The sequence below is a fragment of the Guillardia theta genome (assembly GCF_000315625.1).
Source record: "Guillardia theta CCMP2712 unplaced genomic scaffold GUITHscaffold_168, whole genome shotgun sequence".
In the NCBI taxonomy this organism is placed as follows: Eukaryota; class Cryptophyceae; order Pyrenomonadales; family Geminigeraceae; genus Guillardia; species Guillardia theta.
Genome location: NW_005434508.1, coordinates 89,653 through 110,360, shown reverse-complemented (window position 1 = coordinate 110,360; position 20,708 = coordinate 89,653). Strand labels below are relative to the sequence as shown.

The 20,708-nt window shown below is 54.0% G+C and overlaps 10 protein-coding genes across 10 annotated transcripts in view; 6 read left to right on the top strand and 4 right to left on the bottom strand.

Moving 5' to 3' along the window:
• Positions 1 to 109: 109 nt before the first annotated feature.
• GUITHDRAFT_120051 (hypothetical protein) lies at positions 110 to 1,141 on the bottom strand (the record flags this gene model as incomplete). The annotated part of the gene is made up of 2 exons (XM_005820706.1): positions 110 to 441; positions 607 to 1,141. The coding sequence occupies 2 exons, from the start codon at positions 1,139 to 1,141 to the stop codon at positions 110 to 112; spliced, it is 867 nt and encodes a 288-aa protein (XP_005820763.1).
• Positions 1,142 to 2,293: 1,152 nt separating this feature from the next.
• GUITHDRAFT_120050 (hypothetical protein) lies at positions 2,294 to 2,986 on the bottom strand (the record flags this gene model as incomplete). Its single annotated transcript, XM_005820705.1, has 3 exons — positions 2,294 to 2,647; positions 2,701 to 2,789; positions 2,896 to 2,986. 3 exons carry the CDS (start codon positions 2,984 to 2,986, stop codon positions 2,294 to 2,296), a joined length of 534 nt encoding a protein of 177 aa, XP_005820762.1.
• A 936-nt stretch (positions 2,987 to 3,922) lies between these two features.
• Positions 3,923 to 5,195, top strand: GUITHDRAFT_147706 (hypothetical protein; the record flags this gene model as incomplete). The annotated part of the gene is made up of 5 exons (XM_005820704.1): positions 3,923 to 4,013; positions 4,180 to 4,331; positions 4,385 to 4,447; positions 4,603 to 4,666; positions 4,888 to 5,195. The coding sequence occupies 5 exons, from the start codon at positions 3,923 to 3,925 to the stop codon at positions 5,193 to 5,195; spliced, it is 678 nt and encodes a 225-aa protein (XP_005820761.1).
• Positions 5,196 to 7,157: 1,962 nt separating this feature from the next.
• Positions 7,158 to 9,139, top strand: GUITHDRAFT_147705 (hypothetical protein; the record flags this gene model as incomplete). Its single annotated transcript, XM_005820703.1, has 8 exons — positions 7,158 to 7,623; positions 7,674 to 7,826; positions 8,054 to 8,196; positions 8,456 to 8,512; positions 8,558 to 8,621; positions 8,670 to 8,929; positions 8,976 to 9,047; positions 9,095 to 9,139. The coding sequence occupies 8 exons, from the start codon at positions 7,158 to 7,160 to the stop codon at positions 9,137 to 9,139; spliced, it is 1,260 nt and encodes a 419-aa protein (XP_005820760.1).
• Positions 9,140 to 10,557: 1,418 nt separating this feature from the next.
• GUITHDRAFT_120047 (hypothetical protein) lies at positions 10,558 to 10,934 on the top strand (the record flags this gene model as incomplete). The annotated part of the gene is made up of 3 exons (XM_005820702.1): positions 10,558 to 10,644; positions 10,694 to 10,873; positions 10,920 to 10,934. The coding sequence occupies 3 exons, from the start codon at positions 10,558 to 10,560 to the stop codon at positions 10,932 to 10,934; spliced, it is 282 nt and encodes a 93-aa protein (XP_005820759.1).
• A 618-nt stretch (positions 10,935 to 11,552) lies between these two features.
• Positions 11,553 to 11,886, top strand: GUITHDRAFT_120046 (hypothetical protein; the record flags this gene model as incomplete). Its single annotated transcript, XM_005820701.1, has 2 exons — positions 11,553 to 11,639; positions 11,689 to 11,886. The coding sequence occupies 2 exons, from the start codon at positions 11,553 to 11,555 to the stop codon at positions 11,884 to 11,886; spliced, it is 285 nt and encodes a 94-aa protein (XP_005820758.1).
• A 639-nt stretch (positions 11,887 to 12,525) lies between these two features.
• Positions 12,526 to 13,406, bottom strand: GUITHDRAFT_155944 (hypothetical protein). Its single transcript, XM_005820700.1, has 3 exons — positions 13,305 to 13,406; positions 12,986 to 13,240; positions 12,526 to 12,928 (listed from the first exon to the last, which is right to left on the bottom strand). The coding sequence occupies exons 1-3, from the start codon at positions 13,353 to 13,355 to the stop codon at positions 12,662 to 12,664; spliced, it is 573 nt and encodes a 190-aa protein (XP_005820757.1). The 5' UTR covers positions 13,356 to 13,406; the 3' UTR covers positions 12,526 to 12,661.
• An 862-nt stretch (positions 13,407 to 14,268) lies between these two features.
• Positions 14,269 to 15,059, top strand: GUITHDRAFT_120044 (hypothetical protein; the record flags this gene model as incomplete). The annotated part of the gene is made up of 2 exons (XM_005820699.1): positions 14,269 to 14,748; positions 14,793 to 15,059. 2 exons carry the CDS (start codon positions 14,269 to 14,271, stop codon positions 15,057 to 15,059), a joined length of 747 nt encoding a protein of 248 aa, XP_005820756.1.
• Positions 15,060 to 15,507: 448 nt separating this feature from the next.
• Positions 15,508 to 18,110, bottom strand: GUITHDRAFT_81153 (hypothetical protein; the record flags this gene model as incomplete). Its single annotated transcript, XM_005820698.1, has 2 exons — positions 15,508 to 16,545; positions 16,593 to 18,110. 2 exons carry the CDS (start codon positions 18,108 to 18,110, stop codon positions 15,508 to 15,510), a joined length of 2,556 nt encoding a protein of 851 aa, XP_005820755.1.
• A 1,264-nt stretch (positions 18,111 to 19,374) lies between these two features.
• The window catches only part of GUITHDRAFT_120042 (hypothetical protein), a gene marked incomplete at both ends in the record, with an annotated part of 3,743 nt that continues 2,409 nt past the window's right edge, over positions 19,375 to 20,708 (top strand). The window contains 3 exons of the mRNA XM_005820697.1: positions 19,375 to 20,053; positions 20,161 to 20,455; positions 20,522 to 20,686. Of these exons, the coding sequence (XP_005820754.1) occupies positions 19,375 to 20,053; positions 20,161 to 20,455; positions 20,522 to 20,686 (1,139 nt within the window). The remainder of the gene's footprint in view (positions 20,054 to 20,160; positions 20,456 to 20,521; positions 20,687 to 20,708) is intronic.

The following is a 20,708-nucleotide window of genomic DNA, read 5'->3' as shown; positions in this document are numbered from 1 at the left end:
TCATCAGCGGCACCACCGCCCTCCCGAGCGCCGTGATGATTCTGTTCAAGCTCTTCACCTGTCGGAACACAAGCGCTACCCTGTACCTCCCTGTCAGCCTCCCGTCTCCTCACCAGCCTCGCCCCTCCCTCCTCCTTCCTCCTGACCTGAAGATCCGCACAAGCCCCAACACCTTCAGCTGCGGGTCTGTCTCGAAGGGAGTGACTACGAGTGAGACAACGACGACCATGAGGTCCATGATGTTCCAGGGGTCTGAGTAGAAGGGCTTGAAGTGGTTCTCGGACATGGCGAACGCTGCTACCGACACCTCTACTGTGAAGAAAGCTGTAACGACGATACCGACCAGTCGGACTATCCATCCCTCTAGAGACGAGACGGATGGTAGCTCCTCGGCCTCGTACACATCCACGAAGAAGTTGATGAAGATCAGCACTGACATCACTGCACGCACCCGTCAGTACCGACGTGTCTGCCGAATGTCATCAAGCACGACATGCAACCACATCTCAACACTCCTTCCTCCTTCCCTCGCTTGTCCTGCTCTTCCCCTCCCTACCAGTCCTGCTTCTTCTCCTCCTGCCTCCTTCCATCCTCCTCACTGCTTACCTATGTGTGTTGTCCGCGCCTTGATCAGCTTCTTCGCCTTGAAGCGCAGCCACAGATACTTGCTGTCCCCGATCTCTTGCAGCTCTTGCTCTTGCCGCTTCGCCTTCATCGCCAGCTTCAGCCCCGTCGACATGTCCTTGTGCCATTCCAGGCACTCCGCCTCCGTCTTCATCCGATACACGTACGTACGCCCGGAGTTGTGTCCTCCCTCTACCGTGCGGATGATGAGGCAAAGCTTCTCCTCGCGCTCGCTCTTGTTCTCCCCCTCCATCATCAGCTGCACCACCTCATGCAGCGGGATGTAGTCGATCACGGTCTCGTCGTCCTCGATGACGCCATCGTCGTTGAGGAAGCAGATCATGCGGTCGGTGAGGACGACGCCTTGTGTCTTCCATGTGACGACTGTACCAGCGATCTTCTTCTCGAGGATGCCAGATCGAAGCTGCTTGCCGCATTCTGCTAGTTTGAATGTCTTGTCATGCTGCAGATTTGCGAGAGAGCGAATCTCTGGGGATGGTTTTGATACGTTTCTCATTGATGATTGTTGTTGGTTTGCTTTAATCACTGGTACTGATGCAGCCATTTTCTTTCAGTCAGTATCTTGTTTTGTCACTCAAGAATTCCCCCTCAAAGAACTTCCCTCATATGTGCAATCTTGTTTCCTGTAAATGCTTCAATCTTGTCAGAGATCTTGCTCGCAATCAATGAAATCATCCTGCAGCAAACACTATCTGCTTCTCTCCCCCTTCATTCAATCTCTTCATTTTCTTTCATAATTCTCTCTCTTTCTGTCTTTCTTCATTTCTTGCTGTGATCTCTCTTTCCCTCCTCCTCTCCTCTATCCATCTCTCCTCCCTCTTTCCCTACTTCCACCATGACTGCTGCCATGACTGATCCTCTTCTCTCATTTGACCCACATCACTCTTCACTTTCCCTTGCTCGACTACCCCCCATATAAACCTTGTCCACCCACCCCTTTCCCGTCATAAGTTACCAGAGCCTCTACACCCCCCTTCCTTCCCAACAAAAGGTTTGACTGAAACCGTTTCCGACTACTACCCCTCCTTATCCCTCAAATAGTACCCCTCCACTCACCTCCTCGGGCAACCCTTCAAACCCAAGGGGGGACAGGGCCCCAGTGCATGCAGCCATGGCGACAACTTCGAGCCAGCTAGAGAAGTCAGACAGCAGCACTGCTGCGGCGCTCGAAGACAGAGGCCGGGGGGCACTCGGGTTGGTACACCAGAGCAGAGAGCAGAGCAGAAGCACGGCTGCCACAGGGGCCACCAGCCAACGGTCGGGCCGCCTTTGCAGTATCGCTCTCGCATGAGTCTTGCCGTCCTCCTCACAGGAGCCTTGCGCTACTGCTCTTTGTCCTGATCCCTGTTACCCTTTCTGTAACAAGCCGACACGTTCATCGCCTGCTCTCTCGCATGATCCCTCGGCTCCTACCCAGGCTGGAATAACCTAATGTAACTAGCTCAATCAAGATTGATCAGCAACACAGTCTCAAAATCTCTACAATAGACAGAATTGACTATACCTGAAATAATCCAACAAACAGTTGGCTGCTCAAGCTTCTCTCTTCGGTCTCAAGCCACTTCTTCAATCAATCGACAAGTTTATTGTCAGATGCAATGCAGACTGCAAGGAGCATTGCGTGTTGAGATCAGCGAGAGTCTTCGCATCAGATCTTTGACGCCGTCAAGCTCGCAACGACGGCAAGAAGGACTGTGGCAAAGGACGTGGGTGCCGAGCCCATAGCTGCTGAGCTTACTTTGGACACAGGTGTTGTAGCAACCGCTGCTGTCGTGTCCGCACAACCTCCGTCGGCCTTGGACGATGCGATCATAGTATCGAGAGCAGCGCTAGAAAACTCGCAGACGTTGGAGTAGGCGGTCCTCATTGAGCTGCAGCATAGCGCTACCTTAGGCTCAGTCGTCGTCGAGGGGCATTGAGAATCAGAAGTGCATCCCACCATCCCTGAGAATGTGAAAGAGGCAAGCGCGCAGTATGTCGCGCAGTCGGATCCCTTTGCCTCCTGCAATCATGAAACCAGTCACTATGCTACAAGCACGCTACTCTCTGACTTACATTGGTAGTGCACAATGCGTCAATGGATGTCTTGCATGCTGTAGCGTTGAACGTGGCTGATTGCAGAGTCTTGTTTAATGATGCAAGGCCTGCATCAGCCACGGCTTGCGACGCGCAAGGAAGATGTGAGACAGGAGGAGGAAGAGGAGGATGAGATGGTGGCTAAAGAGGAGGAGAGAGGAGAGAGATGGCTACCAGCAGCAGCTTTCTTCTCTGCTTTGTAGCATGTGCCAGCAAGAGCAGCTGCTACGAGCGTGAGGGATAGAAAGGCTCTCAGGGACAGCATGGCGAGTATCGCAGTTGACGCGTTGCCTCTTCTTTATAGCATGTTTGTAAGATTTGAACGAGGCTACTATCAGATTCGACTCGGAGCGTGCACGAAATTGGTATCTGAAATCTTCCGTTGAAATTTCAATATCAACATCCCTTTCCGAAACCTGTTTCAAAATACGGAATGAGGGATAGAAAGGCCGGGTCTCAGGGACAGCATGGCGAGTATCGCAGTTGAAGCGTTCTCTTCTTGACTTCTTTATTACCCCTTGGAAACTTTTGAGGGAAGTTAACATGGTCTGAATTACCCTCAGAAATTTGAAGCATCTATAGGGCATGTTTGTAAGATTTGAAATGTTGCTGAAGTTGAACGAGGCTACTATCAGATTCGAGCTCGCACGAAATTAGTATCTGAAATCTTCCGTTGAAATTTCAATATCAATATCCCTTTCCGAAACCTGTTTCAAAATACGGAATGAATTTGAAATGTTGCTGAAGTTGAACGAGGCTACTATCAGATTCGAGCTCGCACGAAATTAGTATCTGAAATCTTCCGATGAAATTTCAATATTAAACAAGGACTGGATCTTTCAGGGCTCGTTGAAATGCTTCAGGTTCAAAACTCTGGTACTAATTTGTACCCACAGTCAGTACTGACAAATGAGTAAATTAGTGATATATATGGTAAACATATTTGTACCAGTTACTTACTTTAATATCAATATATAAAGAATTCTCTTGTTTTGCTCATCAGTTAGTGGTAGTATCATTTGTCAGTACTGACTGATAGTAGCCTCGTTCAACTTCAGCAACATTTCAAATCTTACAAACATGCCCTATTGATGCTTCAAATTTCAGAGGGTGATTCAGACCATGTTAACTTCCCTCAAAAGTTCCCAAGGGGTAATAAAGAAAACAAAGAAGAGGCAACGCTACAACTGCGATACTCGCCATGCTGTCCCTGAGAGCCTTTCTATCCCTCACGCTCGTAGCAGCTGCTCTTGCTGGCACATGCTACAAAGCAGAGAAGAAAGCTGCTGCTGGTAGCCATCTCTCTCCTCTCTCCTCCTCTTTAGCCACCACCACCACCACCACCTCCTCCTCCTCCTGTCTCACATCTTCCTCCTCGTTCTTCCCGTCGCGGCGTATCCACCTCCCTCATGCCTGTCAAGGGTGATTGAGAGATACTTGAGCTGACGCTTGTCATAGGGGGATGTCCTGACTTGATCTTGAAGTTTGGGAGCTGTGCGTCGCAAACCGTGGCTGATGCAGGCCTTGCATCATTAAATAATACTCTGCAATTAGCCACGTTCAACGCTACAGCATGCAAGACATCCATTGACGCATTGTGCACTACCAATGTAAGTCAGAGAGTAGCGTGCTTGTAGCATAGTGACTGGTTTCATGATTGCAGAAGGCAAAGGGATCCGACTGCGCGACATACTGCGCGCTTGCCTCTTTCACATTCTCAGGGATGGTGGGATGCACTTCTGATTCTCAATGCCCCTCGACGACGACTGAGCCTAAGGTAGCGCAATGCTGCAGCTCAATGAGGACCGCCTACTCCAACGTCTGCGAGTTTTCTAGCGCTGCTCTCGATACTATGATCGCATCGTCCAAGGCCGACGGCAGTTGTGCGGACACCAGCTGTCCCTCGAGCACGACAGCAGCGGTTGCAACAACACCTGTGTCCAAAGTAAGCTCAGCAGCTATGGGCTCGGCACCCACGTCCTTTGCCACAGTCCTTCTTGCCGTCGTTGCGAGCTTGACGGCGTCAAAGATCTGATGCGAAGACTCTCGCTGATCTCAACACGCAATGCTCCTTGCAGTCTGCATTGCATCTGACAATAAACTTGTCGACCTCTGCGCTCTAGCGTCCGCGAGCTCCCATTCCACGAGCCTTTGCGTGCTGTTGAGGTAGAGCACGAGATGATAACTGCGGTAGAGACAGAAACAAGAGACCGGGAAGCATCAAGACCCGATGTCAAGTCTTGCGTCGTGCTAAGCTCGCCCATGACCCCCGACTGCATGTTGCCATGACGCGCTTGCATCGCAGAATCAAGCCAGCAGGCATTGGGCACATCACAACCGTTGGAGCCTCCGACCCATTAGATCGCCAGCAGAATGCACAAGATCAACTTCTGGATGTAGAGAGGGGGTCTGTAGCGCTTGATTTCGGCCTTGATGACATGTTCGGCTCGGGCTCTTCCGCTGGTAGTCTTTGATGTACTGAAACTCATAGGTAATGAAGACACCCTTCCAACCAAATTTGATGATCTGAGTGTATCTTGAATATACTTGGTGGTTGTCCAGAGCGACCGAGTGTCACGAGTCGCTCTGATGGAAGATGTACTCTCCTTTGGGTAGTTGGTCGACTAGAACAACACTACATTCATGGCATTGAGAACAGTGCGTGATTTAGTGTGTGTTGGAGAGAGCTTCTAACACTGAAGCCATCGAAGCGAGTCACGACATGGAAACATTGGTCTAGACAGAAATATCGCTCATAGCATTACTGAATGAACACCTCCAACAAATCATAAATAGGAGCGATGCTCCAACAGAATTGACTTTGTTCAATGATCTATTCACTTTTCACTTTGTTCAATGATCTATCCATTTTTCACGGTTCCGTATACAAAGATGATCAAGAAAGTTTGATCTAAGGGCTTTTGATGTATTCCATTGCATCGTGTATGATTCAATCCGAACAGGCCAGGCATTCATGAAAACAAGGAATACTTTTATTTTCATTGTGCCGTATGCGGCAATGAAACTGTCAGGGATTTACAGGACAGATCATGAAAACCGACAAAACGTACCATAAGCTAGTTGACTGCTCCCATCATCACGCTCCCAAGCGCTCATGATCCGAGAGACATCTCGATGAACTTCGCAATGTCAGGAGATAGAATTAATGAAATTAAATTCGAGTGACTGTGCGGGACTGAACTGATCGCTGTTTGAAACTTTTTCGCTGGAAGACATTCCTCAGAAGAGTTGCGGTACGAAAGGATACCTACCCTTAAAATGGTCTTCGCCTTTCCTCCATGACAACTGTGATCGTAAACCATCTCTAAAGCTTATTCCCTAGCATCTTCATGTTCACAAACGTCGCTCGTTCTCGTCCCAACGAGCCATGAAAGATTAACACTCCATCCCTCAAATAAATGAGGTGAGACATCTACAGTGATCATTGTGTTACTAGCGATGCTAGATCAGCGTAGCATACAATACAGCATGAGGAGAGAACAGACCTTCTACTAGCTGAACATGCTAATCCTTCTAAAGGCTAAGGGAAGCCTCCGGACTAGCCTAGTCCGCGCTGAGTCAATGCCCTCAGTGCTGCTCTCTGCCGTCATCGGGAGTCTACTAGTGACTTCGTGAACTTGATCCCCGGGGGCCCCGAGATCTCAGCTGGCCCGGCCCGGCCGCTGAGTCGGCGGCGGCCCGGCAGCCCGGCGGCAGTACCCTACCCTGGAAGCTAAACAAGCACCCGTCCATTTACTCCGTACTTTTGTACCATCCTTACATTGCAGTACCCTCCATCCGTCGGCAGTGACACCCCACCCCCACCTTGTTCACTCGGACTTTTCCGATTTGTCCAAGCTTTCATAGGGTGGGGTACCATACGAGTCGTTTGTGTTGCACTGGGACGGGTGGTCGGATATGATTGGTTGAAGGTCGTCAAATGGACGGGTCATTAGGGTCAAAAACTCCTGGGGGGAGGTAGGGTCCTCGTTGGGCCCACTGAGTCAAACGCCGTGGACCATGCCGGAAGACGCTGACAAGCGAAGTGAGCGATGAACCTCCTGCTCCTCCTCCTGCTCCGAGGCTCCTCCTGCCTCTGCTCCTCCTTACTTTCTTCTTCTTCTTCTTCTTCTCTTCTTGCTGCTCGTGCTCGTGCTCCCGCCGATCCCGCTGCTCTCCCTTGCTTTTTCTGCTCTTGTCGCGGCTGCTGTGCTTTTTGTGCAACGCTGCTGCTGCAATGCTTATTGTGCAACGCTGCTGCTGCTGCTGCTGCTGCTGCTGCTGCTGCTGCCCCATCCATTCGCCAGTGCCTTAATGCTGCTGCTCTTCTCCAAGGCCGAGCTCAGCTCGGTATATGTCTGTTTTAGGCTTCTCCTACTTTTATGGATTGATGTATCATGCTGATGAAGCTTACCTCTTGGGATGATTAACTCAACATGGCAGGTTCCGGTAAGGTGATTCTGAAGCTTAGCTCCATCTTCGACACTCCTGGAGTGCAGCAAGAGCCGCCTCTTCCCGCAACTAAGCACAGGACACCTCAACGCTCGGAAGATGGGCCGGTCTCGCGGGCAAAGGCCATGCTGGATAAGGAGCTAGCCATGAAATGTTCGCCGCAGGCATCGTTTCCAACGCCGAAGACTCCGAGAAATCCGACAGACAGCCTGGACAAGGCAAAACGAATGCTCAACGACACGCTCGAGAACATCGCAGCGATGGAGCGAGACAACATCTATGATAAGGAAGCAGCTGACCGGCAACGTGCTGAGGCGCACGCTCGCTTTGAGATGGCTCGAGCTGCTTTCATCCAGTCAGAAGCTGAGCCATCCAAGTCAGCCGAGAAGCCCATCGTTGCAGGCTCAACACCAGGAGAAGATGAAAGGTCTGCTCCGTCCAAGTCCATCGGTATGACCTTTACGTGTAACAACAATGCCATAGGCTGACCTCTCTTGCAGCTAAACCGAACCAATCTCCCGTCACTGCCCCGATAGCAACTCCTGAGGCAGAGAAGGCTGTTCCCCTCAAAGCGAACGTAATCACATCTGCGAAGAAAGAAGATGACGTCTTGAGCTCGCTGAACGGACGATCGCTCGTTCCCATGCGAATCAGTGAGATTCAGACCCACTACTCTGAGATTCAGACCCACTACTCTGGGGCTGCTGCTCAAAAAGTCGTTGCCAAAAAATCACCAGCGGAGTATCATGGGGAGGACACGATATCGTCCGAACCTGAGCCTCTTCCATGGATAGGATTCAAAACAACAACACTGGAATCTCAAACCAGCGGCATGCGAATGGAGAAGAACATGGATCGCTTGACAACATGGCGTCATCAGGAAGGCAAATGATAACTCACACACTCCCTGACGAGCCTCGAATCGAGCACGTGCAGAAAGACTTGTTCAGAGACACTACATACGAAGACGCCGCCTGTGATCAAGTTGAATCTCTTGAAATCACTGAGTCTTCTGAATCCGAGGTGAGTCCCCTCGGCCTTGTTGTCTCGATGTTCATATCATCATGGTCAGAATGAGACATCGATGGCGGACCAGCCCTTGCAGTTGGAAGCCGATCACAGGATCTATGACAGTACTCCAGCATACATCTTGAACAGGAGCGATGTTCAGACCGCTTACACGTCTTCTAACTTCTCCACTGACCATGCTCCATACGCTCAACTGTTTTCCTATCAACCCCCTGCGGCTGCTCAAGTCTTGCAATCTCATGATCAAAACCAGTTTTACAACGACCATCATCATCTCAATTCTCAACATCAAGAGCAGTTCGTCTTCAAGGTGATTTGATTCGGCTGTTGAAACAAGCTGACTAGATATCCGCAGGATGAAGGAGACCTGCACAGAAATCGAGCACCCATCGTCGTCAAGACTTCCTTCCCGGATGAACGTAAGTCTCATGATTGTGTATCTTGACTCGTGACTAGCTTCTTGTCAGCTGCTGTTTTTCGCGACTACAAGGAAGAAAGCCTGCCCTCCGTATACTCTGTCAGCAGCCGAGAAGATCCATCCTACCCATCAAACTTGCAGCGATCGCAGCAGATTTGGGTCCCCGAGTCTCTAGAGGTGACCCAGGGACAGGGAGGCAATGAGCATGACAAATGGTGTCAGTTGAAAACCATTTGCGAAGGCACCCTTCTTGGTCTCGATGGCCCCAGTGGCATCTGGAAGCCAAGATACTTTGTTCTTGTCGACCAGGTCGCCTCACTCCCTGTATCCATCGCCATGACCCTTCTGCTCGCAGAGCCTCTACTACTATCAGGACAGCAGAAAGCTCATCGCCATCGAGCGGATCACGCTAGATCACTCAACTAGCGTGAGCGCGTCGCTTCTGTGACTGCCATCATCTTGACGCTGGCGCAGGTCAAGGTGGTCGATGACGCCTACGGAAGGCAAGATGAGGACTAGCAGGATGGCTGGGTGCAACTAATGTCTCTTATGTCTCTTGGCAGGACGAACTGTTTCGTGCTAGAGACCAATTACGGGGAAGGGCTGACGTACCTGCTCTCCTCCAGCTCCGAAGAGGATCGCAGGAGGTTCTCCCCAAGTGCACGCGGCCAGCAGCGTTCTGAGCTGGTGGCTTTGCAGGTGGTGCGACTGTCTCAGGTCCTGTCTGGACGTCACCAACCACAAGCAACCCGACTGGATCCTGGACGGAATCTTCTCTCTCAGCATTCCCGTCCCCTCCTTCTTGTAATGACTTATAAAATACTCACATCCTCCTCCTCCCCATCGAGCCACCGTGACCGTCGGAATTGCCGAGACAACTCGGTGACAGCAGAGCAGCAGGAGGGTCGAGATTGGACTAGCATCACATTTGTGCCCAGCATCATGCACGAATGGGCTGTGGTGTGAATACGATCCTGTCATTGCACGGCGGAATCACAAACAACATAGTAATCAACTTTTCTCATGCAATTTTTTTGACAAAGAAACAATCTTCAATCGCTTGTGGCCTGTGGGCGTTTGGTAGCCTTAGCTTGCAATCGTCTTGTTCCTCGTTTACTGCGATGTTCGTTACTGAGATACTCTTCCTGCTCCTGCTCCTGCTCCTGCTCCTGCTCCTACTACTATTGTTCACTTGACATGACAGCAGTGACTGTTTGACATTATTTTGATCAGTTCGTATCTTATAGAAGAATCACATTCAAGGGATGTTGGATGATATGAAGTGCTCGTTTCAGTCTATTTCTAGGAGTTCAACTCTTTCTTCTCCAAGTTCGAATGTTATTACCATCAGAGAGATTGCACTGGAACTGTGGAAAAGATGCCGTGAAACCTGCTGGACTGTGAAAGAGAGTTTGTGACACCCACTGGGCTGATGAATCTTCTCTACTTCATTCAGCTGCTCAGGTCTTGTCCAGACTTCGTTCATCACCTACATGTCGCGCTGGTTGGTTGCTATTTGTATCGTTACATTAATGTAACGGCTTTATGCACACAGGACTAAACATGCTGGTCACGTACCCTCCCCCCTTCACCCCTCCTCTTTCCCAATATGACCCCACCCCTCCTATCATAGCCAATCATATACCGACGCTGATACCGACGTATCCCCTGTGTTCCCCCCAGGACCACCCCTACCACCGTCCCCCAAAGGTTTTACGTATCGAGGATACGCCTATGAATTATTAGAACCCTTCTCCCTCTCCCTCCCGCATCCGCTCCCGCGTCCTCTCCTGCCCCTCCCCTCCCCTCCTCCCTCCCCTCCTCTCCCTCAGTCTCCTCAGTCTCACTTGTACCTCCCCCCTCCCTTCACACACCCAACGCCTCATACACTGTGATACACACACACACACTCACCTACCGCCTACGAAGCTCCTAGCATGTTTCCTACTTCCCGTGCGCTCCCCGTCCTCGTCAGAGCCTCCAAGGCCTGCTCGTGGTCCTTGAGACGATCGATCAGCACCAAGGTACGGCATCTACTCCTTGCTCTGTCTGCGGCAGCTGACATGTCCTCAGGGCGGCTGGAGCTGGCCAGTGGTCAACCAAGGCAACCGAACGTTTGGAAAGATGAAAGGCCTTCAGGACGTGCTTCGGCCAGAAGCAAGCGCTCAGAGCGAGACGCAAGCGATGGAGGACGAGGCCACATGCAGGGAAGACACGATAGTCACGTGGAAGGATCTGATCCATAGACCGGAGGTAGGCCAGCGCACTCTTGCTTTCGATGCTGATAAAACAGTTCTAGTTGCTTACATACTGAGGCACACGAGTTGCATGTTGATAACAATAAATCGATCAATGACCTCCTGAAACTGTTGCTTGCCCTCTTCTCAACCCTCCAACCACACCTGCTTGTTCGATATATATCAATATCATCAGATGTTCTCTTTCAGCATGGAAACTTTGCTACTTTCTGATCAAGTGACAAGTAGCGGGCACATAGAGAATGGAGAGAGTGAGCAGCACGTCAGAGTGAGGCTAGGGACATCACAGGTCGACTGTGATGGAGCACTGCAGTCATAGAACAACACTGCTGATCTTCACCCATCACGGTCAGTGTGTCCTTGTAGTCATGTACCGCCCCCTTCCCACCCACCCCCCTTCCCCCATTTTCACCACCCCTCCTCACCCCATCACCGCCCGTCATATCGCCGGCCCCATTTTACGTATCCGGCTCATCGACTCCCCGCTATAAATATCCTCCTCCACTCTCCCTCCCGCATCCGCTCCCGCGTCCTCTCCTGCCCTCCCCTCCCCTCCTCTCCCTCAGCCTCCTCCCCTCCTCAGCCTCACTTGTACCTCCCCCTCCCTACACACACCCAACGCCTCATACACTGTGATACACACTCACTCACCTACCGCCTACGAAGCTCCTAGCATGTTTCCTACTTCCCGTGCGCTCCCCGTCCTCGTCAGAGCCTCCAAGGCCTGCTCGTGGTCCTTGAGACGATCGATCAGCACCAAGGTACGGCATCTACTCCTTGCTCTGTCTGCGGCAGCTGACATGTCCTCAGGGCGGCTGGAGCTGGCCAGTGGTCAACCAAGGCAACCGAACGTTTGGAAAGATGAAAGGCCTTCAGGACGTGCTTCGGCCGGAAGCAAGCGCTCAGAGCGAGACGCAAGCGATGGAGGACGAGGCCGCATGCAGGGAAGACACCATAGTCACGTGGAAGGATCTGATCCATAGACCGGAGGTAGGCCAGCGCAAATGAGCCCTTCGGGTCGAGGCATGGCTACTTGGGGGGCGGGAAGGAAGAAAGGGAGGGCGTAGATCATGGGGGCATGAAGGGGCTTGTACAGTAGAAGACGAGAGCCGATACGAACGAGCTTACAGGACGGAGGCGACATTCTCACAGGATGGGCGACTTGTGTGAGCGAGGGAGGAGCAGGAGGGGAAATGTAATTTGCGTTTGGTCAAATGAGCGAGGGAGGATGTTTGAATATAATCTCGATGTTTTCGAAGTTCTTCTCTGCTATGCACTTTTCCCCTCAAAAGAACATTTCTAGAAATGAAAATCTCTCTCAACAGTTAGATCGTTACCTTGTCACATTAATCTAAAGGTCCTCACCGAAAGCCCGCTGCATATTTGAGTTGATCAAATCGATGCAGAAGGAAAATTCATTACAAGACTTCTACTTTGATGAAAGCACAAGACGAGAATGAGGAGCAGAGCCGTGCATGCCGTCGCGTTCTACTCTGAAGCTTCTTCTCCAGGCTTCTTGACACTCGAATCGCTCCTGATAGTATCCATGTAATCGAACACGAAAGAAAGCTCGACGACATTGTTTGCACACTAGTAGGCAGAACCTGGAATAAACACAAAAGTTCCATCGGAAATCTCGGCAGGGCAACAGTGAAGTCGAACTCAAGGATAGCATGAAAAATTTAAAATGGCTGCCGGAGGAACTTGTGGATCAGAGAATCTGCACCAAGAGACCGTAAGAGACCCGACGAGGTTTTCACCTCATCCTCACAGACGCTTCACGTCAAACTCGCTTGTTCACTGCAGTCCTGCTCGAGTCTTTGACGGCGTCATCGTACACTCTCTTGGCGTAGATCGAAATGGCGATAGTGGAAGCAACACTGATCATGATACTGATCCACGAGCCGGCTCCTCCTCCCTCCTTGCTGCTCATATCCTTCATGCTCACTCCTATCCAACTGTACAGGATGCATCCCGGAAAGAGCCCAACGGCAGTTCCTACCGCAAAGTCTCGCATAGTCACCGCAGAGGCGCCGAGAGCATACCCGACCTGCGGACCGATAGCATGCTCGTCAGCCACCAGCCGCGGCAGCAGCATCTCACGTACCATGGCAAAGGGGAAGACGGGCGACAGACGCGCGAGGGTGATGATGAAGACAGCTCGTTTCTGCAGCGCCGCCTCGAGCGCAGACAATGTGGGGGACTCCTGGAGTCTCTTCCTGGCCCATTCCCTTGCTACGTATCGCCCGATGAAGAAGTTTGCCATGCTCCCAACGACGCATCCGACATTCATGATGGCGGCTCCAGGAAGGATGCCGAAGAGCATCCCAGCTGCAAAGTTCATGGGGGTGGTGGTGATAACCTGACGAGACGTCACCACACTGACGTCCCCGCCTCCTCCTCTCATGCCGAATCGCACGTCTTACCGCGGACATTGTGCACAGAGCAGTGATGAGGATGTGAAGGAGCGCGGCCATGGCTGGGTGCCTCCCCTCTAGCTGCTGCAGCGCAGCGCCCATCCAGCCGTCCACCATGGCACTTCCTAGCCGTTCCCCTCTACCTCCACCCCCTAGATATTCAGTGACCTCTACCCTTCAAAGGAATTTGAGTACCCCCTACCCCCAATATATCGTAAATTTGAAGATTTATGTACCCTTCTCAATTCCACATCACCCCCTATAATTCATTCACCCACCCCTACTCGACATCAATCCCTGAGTGGATCCTAGACTCTGCTCCCTTCCCCACTTGCTTCTCGCTCCTTCGCCTTCTCCTCCTCCCCCCCCCCCCCCTCCTTCCCTCCCGCACCCTCCCTGACGTCCTATCCCCTCCCTCCTCCCTCTCCCTGACTCCATGTCCTTCCCTAATCCTGCTTTGGTCCTCTAATCCTCCATCTCCTCCAACCAAGTTTGCTCCTGCCACCTGTCTTCCGACATCTCATACCTTGCATCATACGAAACGGGTGATGCTTCGTTCAATCATTGAGGAAAAGGACTAGTAGAACGAGGGACGAGGAGGGGGCGATCAATGTTTTCCGACCAATGTGTTGCATGTAGCAGCGGTGTGAGGATTATCGGTCAGCGACTTCCTCTCTTGACGTTGCTGTCAAGTCTCCTCCTCTATGACCACTTCACGCTCCTCTCCTCCTCTCCTCCTCTCCGACGGGCCTCGCACTGCCACCTCAGCATCGCACCACACACCTCGCTAGCTCTGAGAGGAGGAGAAGCCCCAGGAGCCCCTCTAGGTGACAGCGTGGAGGAGATCTCAGATCCGGAGAACAGCACACGGGCATCGGCAGTCTTGTCCTGTCGCCCTCCTAGGATGGAGAGCTCAGAGTCATTGACCGAGTCCTTCCAAGACGTGGACGATTGTAGGCAGTTCCTGTCGAAGATGCTGGGGAGCGAGGGCGTGCAGAGCTACTTGAAACAGAGGAGGAAGGCTCTCGGTCTCGAGCCCACTGCGACGTTGCTGAGCGACTCCAAGGACGCGGAAGGCAGCGAGCTGGAGGGGAACGAGCAGCCGTTGAACACGGAGATGGAGGATGAAGTGAAGGTCAAGGTAGAGGAAGAGAGCAAGGACGGCAATGAAGGCAAGGACAAGGAAGTGAACGAGGACGAAGGGATAGAACTCCTCAAAGCTCCTGCAGGTCTTGGCGAGGCGCAGGTCACGGATCAGACGAGGAAGCTGTATGAGGCTTGCTTGGAGGGAGACTTCGACAAGGTCAGGCAGGCGATCCAAGGAGGAGCAAACTTGACGCTCTGCGACTACTCCAAGAAGAAGCAGAGCGCGGCTCATCTCCTGGCCCTCTCAGGCAACATCAAGGCTCTGAGGTTGCTCGTCCGCAACGGCGCGGGAGTGCGGGCAAGGGATGTGAGTGCGGGAGGTAGGAGGGAGGCTGGTTGACGACGCCGCAGGTGGAAGGATACACTCCGCTCCACTACGCGGCGAAGAGAGGAGACGGGGACATGTGCGATGTGCTGATCGCGCTCGGGGCGCGAGTGACGGACGCGAACAAGTTGGGGCAGAATGCGATTGACACTAGCGAGTTCAATGGCCACGTGGCCTTGAGGCAAGCAGCTCCTCCCCTCCCAAAGCCTCCTCAGCCCTCCCTGTTCCTCTCCTCCTCCGTCCTCTCCTCCTCCGTCCTCTCTCCTCTCTCCTCGTTCCTGCCTCTTCCCTAAGACGCCCACAGCAAAACTCTCCACGAGTACGTGCAAGTCGACATGACGAGGAGGAGGTGGTTGGCCCGCGCATCTTGTCGCTCTTGACCTCCTCCAGGTACTCTGCATCAGCAGACCTCCACGAACCTCCGACCAGTCAGCAGCAGCTCGACGATTACTTGCGGCAGCTTGAGCACGAAGAGCTGCTGGAAGAGGAGAGGTCCAAGAGGAGGACCCAATCCAAGAATCAAGGGCTGGGAGTCAGTACATCACGACCAAGGTCTTCGTCCTCGAACAGGAAGAGGAGAGTCACGACGGGGCGCAACGAGGAGGACGAGGAGGAGGACGAGGAAGGGCCCGAGGACTTGCCCCCGTGGTTTCGATGAAATATCTGTCAAAAGCATCCCATTGCACAGTCGTTAGGCGTCGTCCTGCTCCGACAGTCCGAGCGGGTCGTGCTGCGCGCGAGTCAGTGGGAAGAGGCGATAGCCAGCAGTACCTTGGGACCCCCTGGGGTTTGTCTCCGAGGATGCCGCGATGTTCCGATCATCAGGTTTTGCGGCTCCCAGTCGCTCCCGTACTCTTCCAGCCTCTCCCTGCTGGCAACCAGGTGGTGGCTCTGCGCCTTCCCCTCTGCTGCGAACGCTTCCCACATAAGGAACCAGGATCGCTCGAAGCCCTTGGCCCAGAAGGCCGTGTCGAAGAAAGTAGAGTCCCTAATCCCGGCCTCCATCTCCTCCTTCGCCCTCCTGATCGCCTCTGGCTTCGACGCCAACCTCACTGCGATCTCCTCGTAGTCCTCCAGGCTCCTCGCCAGCCATCGCGTCACCCCGAGCGCGTACGCCATGCTCGCCCCCGCCCTCGAGCGCATCTGCTCCCCCGACAGGCTCACTAGCGGCAGGCCCGACCAGAGCGTGTCGGCTCCTGTAGTGTGCCCGTTGAACATGTTGGTGTCAAGTGCCACGTCAGCAACCGCCTTGATCGCCAGGTGCGAGTCAATCGGCAGGAGACTCGTCAGCACCAGCCGATCGCGCGGCAGTCCGCGCTTGTCAGCCTCCTTGAGCAGGCGCTTCACAGCCTCCTTGGGGAACTTGAGCAGCCACAGCGACGTGTTACTCGTCCTCTTGATAATCCGCACCCACACGTCAAAGAGGCTCGGCTCAACCTTGTACAGCTGCCCGAAGTTCCCGAAGATGATGCCGGAGGACGGCAGCTTGTACTCCTGGCGGGTGGGAGAGTGCTCGAAGGGGCGAGGGTAGAGCTGGCGGTGGTCGTTGACGAAGTAGGAGTAGGGGAGAAAGACGAGCTTCTCGTAGTAGAGGTGCTCCGTCTCAGGAGGCGCAACCCACTTGTCGGCGATCAGAAAGTCGGCGAGCCCCCCGGACGTCGAGGGGTAACCGAGGTACGCGATGAGGATGGGAGCAGGCCGTCGCAGGAGCACCCCCATCCTCGACCCCTTGCTGTGCCCGTTGAGGTCCACCAGGATGTGAGCCTCGAGGGCATCGACCTGAGCACGAGCGTCAGAGAAGAAGCAAGTCAGGAGTGGGAGCGCACCGCGAAGGCGGCAGCGTGATCGGTCATGGCATGAATGTTCAGCCATCGGTCGACGCTTGTCTGCATGTCGATGTTCCATTCTGTTCCATCCCCCTTCATCATCCCGATGCCGAAGATCTCGACCCGATGCCGGTTGTGCATCTTCAGCAGGTTGCGGATCAGTGACCCGACCGTGTGCCCCCCAAAGTCTGCCGACATGTACCCGACTCGCAGCCGATCCACCCGCGGGTCCAGGTGCCTAGCTGGGCTCGTCTTGAACATAGACTTTGCGGGCACTCGCACGCGCTCCTGGTCGACGACCTTCTTGGTCACATTCATGAACAGGATGGGCGAGAGAGGATACGCGAACGCGCGGAAGGGCTGGACGCACGGCTCGTTGCTCGCCTGGCTGGGGTGGAGGTTCTCCTCAAGGTACTTCGACACTTGCCGCATGTCCGTCGATAGAGTGTTCCATCCGCACAGGAAGTGCTCCAGGTAGACCTTGGCGCAGAACGCGTCCGCGAAGGAGGAGCTCCCATGCTTCAAGGCAAGCTTGTACGCCTCCAGCGCCTTCTCTAGCTGCTGGGAGTTCTCGAGCGCGCGGCCCCAGTTGTTGTAACCTGCCCCCATGGAAGGCTTCAGCCGGATTGCCAGCTCCGTCAGCCTCACTGCCGTCTCCGAGTCCCCGAGGTCTTGGATCGCGATTCCCAGGTTCGTGTATGCTTCCGCCAGCTCCGGGTCGATCTTTACCGCCAGCTCCAACGACTCCCGTGCGAGCTCGTTGTGTTTCCTCCCCTGGTGGATCGTCCCCATGTTGGTGTAGGCGGCCGCAAACTTGGGGTTGATCCTTGTCGCCTCCTTATACGCCTCAAGACTTTTGTCCGTCTTACCTAGCGCCCCCCAGCAGTTGGCGATGTGGAAGTGAGCTGTCGCCTGCTTCTCTACCTCCATCGACGAGGCCGGCACCCTCTCCAGCAGCAGCATGAAGACATCGAGAGCCTCCTGCCACCTCCCCATCTCCTGGTACGCGTTCCCCCAGTACGTGTATGCCTCTCCGAACTGCGGGATCAGCTGAGTGGCGACCTTGAACTTCTCTGCCGCCAGCGCCATCGCGCCCTCGAACAAGCCCCCTCCTCCCCCCTCCGCGTACAGGTATCCCAGGTTGATGTGGACAGCCGCCCAGTACTGATCTCCTCCCGCCTTGTTCCTGGGCTCATCCATCATGGAGATCGCGGCCTCGTATGAGCGCGCTGCCTCGTCCTTCCTGCCCATCGCCCGGAGGGCTGTAGCGAGCTGAGTGTGGTAGTCTGAATACCCCGGGTCCATCTCAACCGCCCTCTGGTACTTGCTCATGGCCAGTTGAAAGTTCCCTTTGTCCAGCGCTGCTGCTCCTTCCTGGGCAGCGAATTTGGCCTTGAGGATGGCGCCACTGTCCCCTCCTCCTCCCCGCTTGCTCTTGGACTTCTTCTGCTGGACGCTTGAGTCCAAGCAGCAGAGGAGGAGGAGGAGCGCGAGGGACAACGATGACTTTGACTTCATCATGCTGTGATTACAGGCTGAGATGCCGTGAGCGTTGGGAGAGAGGATCAAGAGGTGCAATTCAGTGACGGTGAGGAGGAGAAAGAAGGAGGATGATGGGAGAGATATCACACGGAAGGATGACAAGGAGGAGGAAGAAAAAGAAGTAGAGGGGAAAGAGGATGGAGGGGGAGGGGAAGGGGGAGGATGGATGATGATGATGAGGAGGAGGAGGAGGAGGAGGAGGAGGAGGAAGAGGAGGAGAGGGTTGCTTCAACTTGTCTCGCAGCTTCGAGCGAGCGCTTGATCGCTAGGAAGGGCGCCTCATCTTGCTGCTCATCGCCCTCCTCCCCCACAATTCACGGGCCCGCCCCTGGGCCCGCCCCAGCCCGCCCCGGCTAACGGTCCGATCATTTGATCGCCGGATCATGATGCAGCAGCCCGGTATGAACCAGGGCCTGGCACTGCTTGGAAGTTTGTCAGCGGGGTTGGGGTTCAAATGATACCACAAGTTGTACCGGACGTACTAACACATCATGAGGAGAACCGCCTTGGCATGACCATACCCTGACCGTACCCTGAAAGTGAAGGCCAGCATCCTTGCCGCACTGGACGTGTAGTCAGCGCATGGTGACCGTCCCTGGCTTTACCCCGAAAGTGCACTGAGCGGCGCCGGTCACCGAACAGTCCGAGCGGAACTTCAAGGCTTGGGCTTGACTCAGAAATCGGAGCCTCGGAGCCTCCGACGATCGCGGGCCGGCGGGGCCCGGGGAGCGGCCGGGCCCAGCTAAGTTCATGTTTCCTGTGAGGTGTCACTGCAATGTGGGGTAGAGGGGACGGTGGGGGTAGTAAAAGTGGGGGTAGATGTTTACTTTTGATTAAGGGGAGGGGTAGTGGACTGAAGTAAACTTCCTGCCGAATATATACTACAACACCGAATACCCTACCCTCCAATATTCTGAGGTGGACAGGGGTAATCAGATGCTGCATGTAAAGGGTGCTGGGGCGCTTTGTCGGGGAATGCGACCAACACGTGCGGGTGGGGTAGTGGTTTTGGGAAACGAGGGTGGTAGGGTCATTGGTTTAGGAGGGTGGTTCACTGAGAACTTTTGGGCGTTTGAGGGTAGGGTCCTCTCAGAACCGGTGGATTTTGATGACCATTGAAGGGGCGAAGAGGGTAGATGGTGTTGAGGGTGTTCCGATTGAGGGGGGTAGGGGGATAATGGGGTGAGGGGGTTGGTAGGGGGTGTATGCATTTTAGAAGGCTGGGGAGTTTGACTTGGGGATGGGAATGGCGGTGGCGTCTGCTACAGTGTCCCGCGCCATGTCCAAGAGGATAGAAGACATGAAGGCGTCTTCCTCCTCGTCCGACTTGTCTCCTTCTCAACTTCAACCTTCCTCTGCAGCAAGCGCACCCAAGGGATCAAACTCACCGCTCAACTTGTTGAAGAGAAAAAATTCGGAACCCAGCATTCATGGAAGCTTGGTGGAGGAATTGAAGCTGCGAGAATGCGGCAAGCAGCTTCGATCTGGCATCCTCGAGAAGAAGATCGCTGGTACAGTCGTCACATGGAAGACACAAGGCGTCGTCCTCACCGACCGCATGATCTGCTTCCTCAACGACGATGGCGTCATCGAGGACGACGAGACCGTGATCGACTACATCCCGCTGCATGAGGTGGTGCAGCTGATGATGGAGGGGGAGAACAAGAGTGAGCGCGAGGAGAAGCTTTGCCTCATCATCCGCACGGTAGAGGGAGGACACAACTCCGGGCGTACGTACGTGTATCGGATGAAGACGGAGGCGGAGTGCCTGGAATGGCACAAGGACATGTCGACGGGGCTGAAGCTGGCGATGAAGGCGAAGCGGAAGGAGAATGCGCTGAAAGAGATCGGGGACAGCAAGTATCTGTGGCTGCGCTTCAAGGCGAAGAAGCTGATCAAGGCGCGGACAACACACATAGGTAAGCAGCGAGAAGGAGGCAGGAAGAGAAGCAGAGCAAGCAAGAGATGGAGGGAAAGCCCATGAGAGAAGTTGAACCTTCAGGAAGATGGTGACGATTGTGTGCAGTGATGTCAGTGCTGATTTTCCTCAACTTCTTCGTGGATGTGTTCGAGGCAGAGAGCCTGCCCGAGGCGTCATCAAGCGATGGATTGTTTGTGAGGACGGTAGGGATACTTGTTACAGCTTTCTTCACAGTAGAGGTGTCGGTAGCAGCGTTCGCCATGTCCGAGAACCACTTCAAGCCCTTCTACTCAGACCCCTGGAACATCATGGACCTCATGGTCGTCGTCATCTCTCTCGTAGTCACTCCCTTCGAGACAGACCCGCAGCTGAAGGTGTTGGGGCTTGTGCGGATCTTCAGGTCAGGAGGAAGGAGGAGGGAGGGGCGAGGCTGGTGAGGAGACGGGAGGCTGACAGGGAGGTACAGGGTAGCGCTTGTGTTCCGACAGGTGAAGAGCTCGCACACAATCATCACGGCGCTGGGGAGGGCGGTGGTGCCGCTGATGAACGCGTTCATGCTGCTGCTGCTGGTGTCGTGCTTCTACGCGATCCTGGGACGCATCTGTTCAAGGACTACAACAAGACTTCTTCGGTCCTTCAGCGCGTCGCTCTTG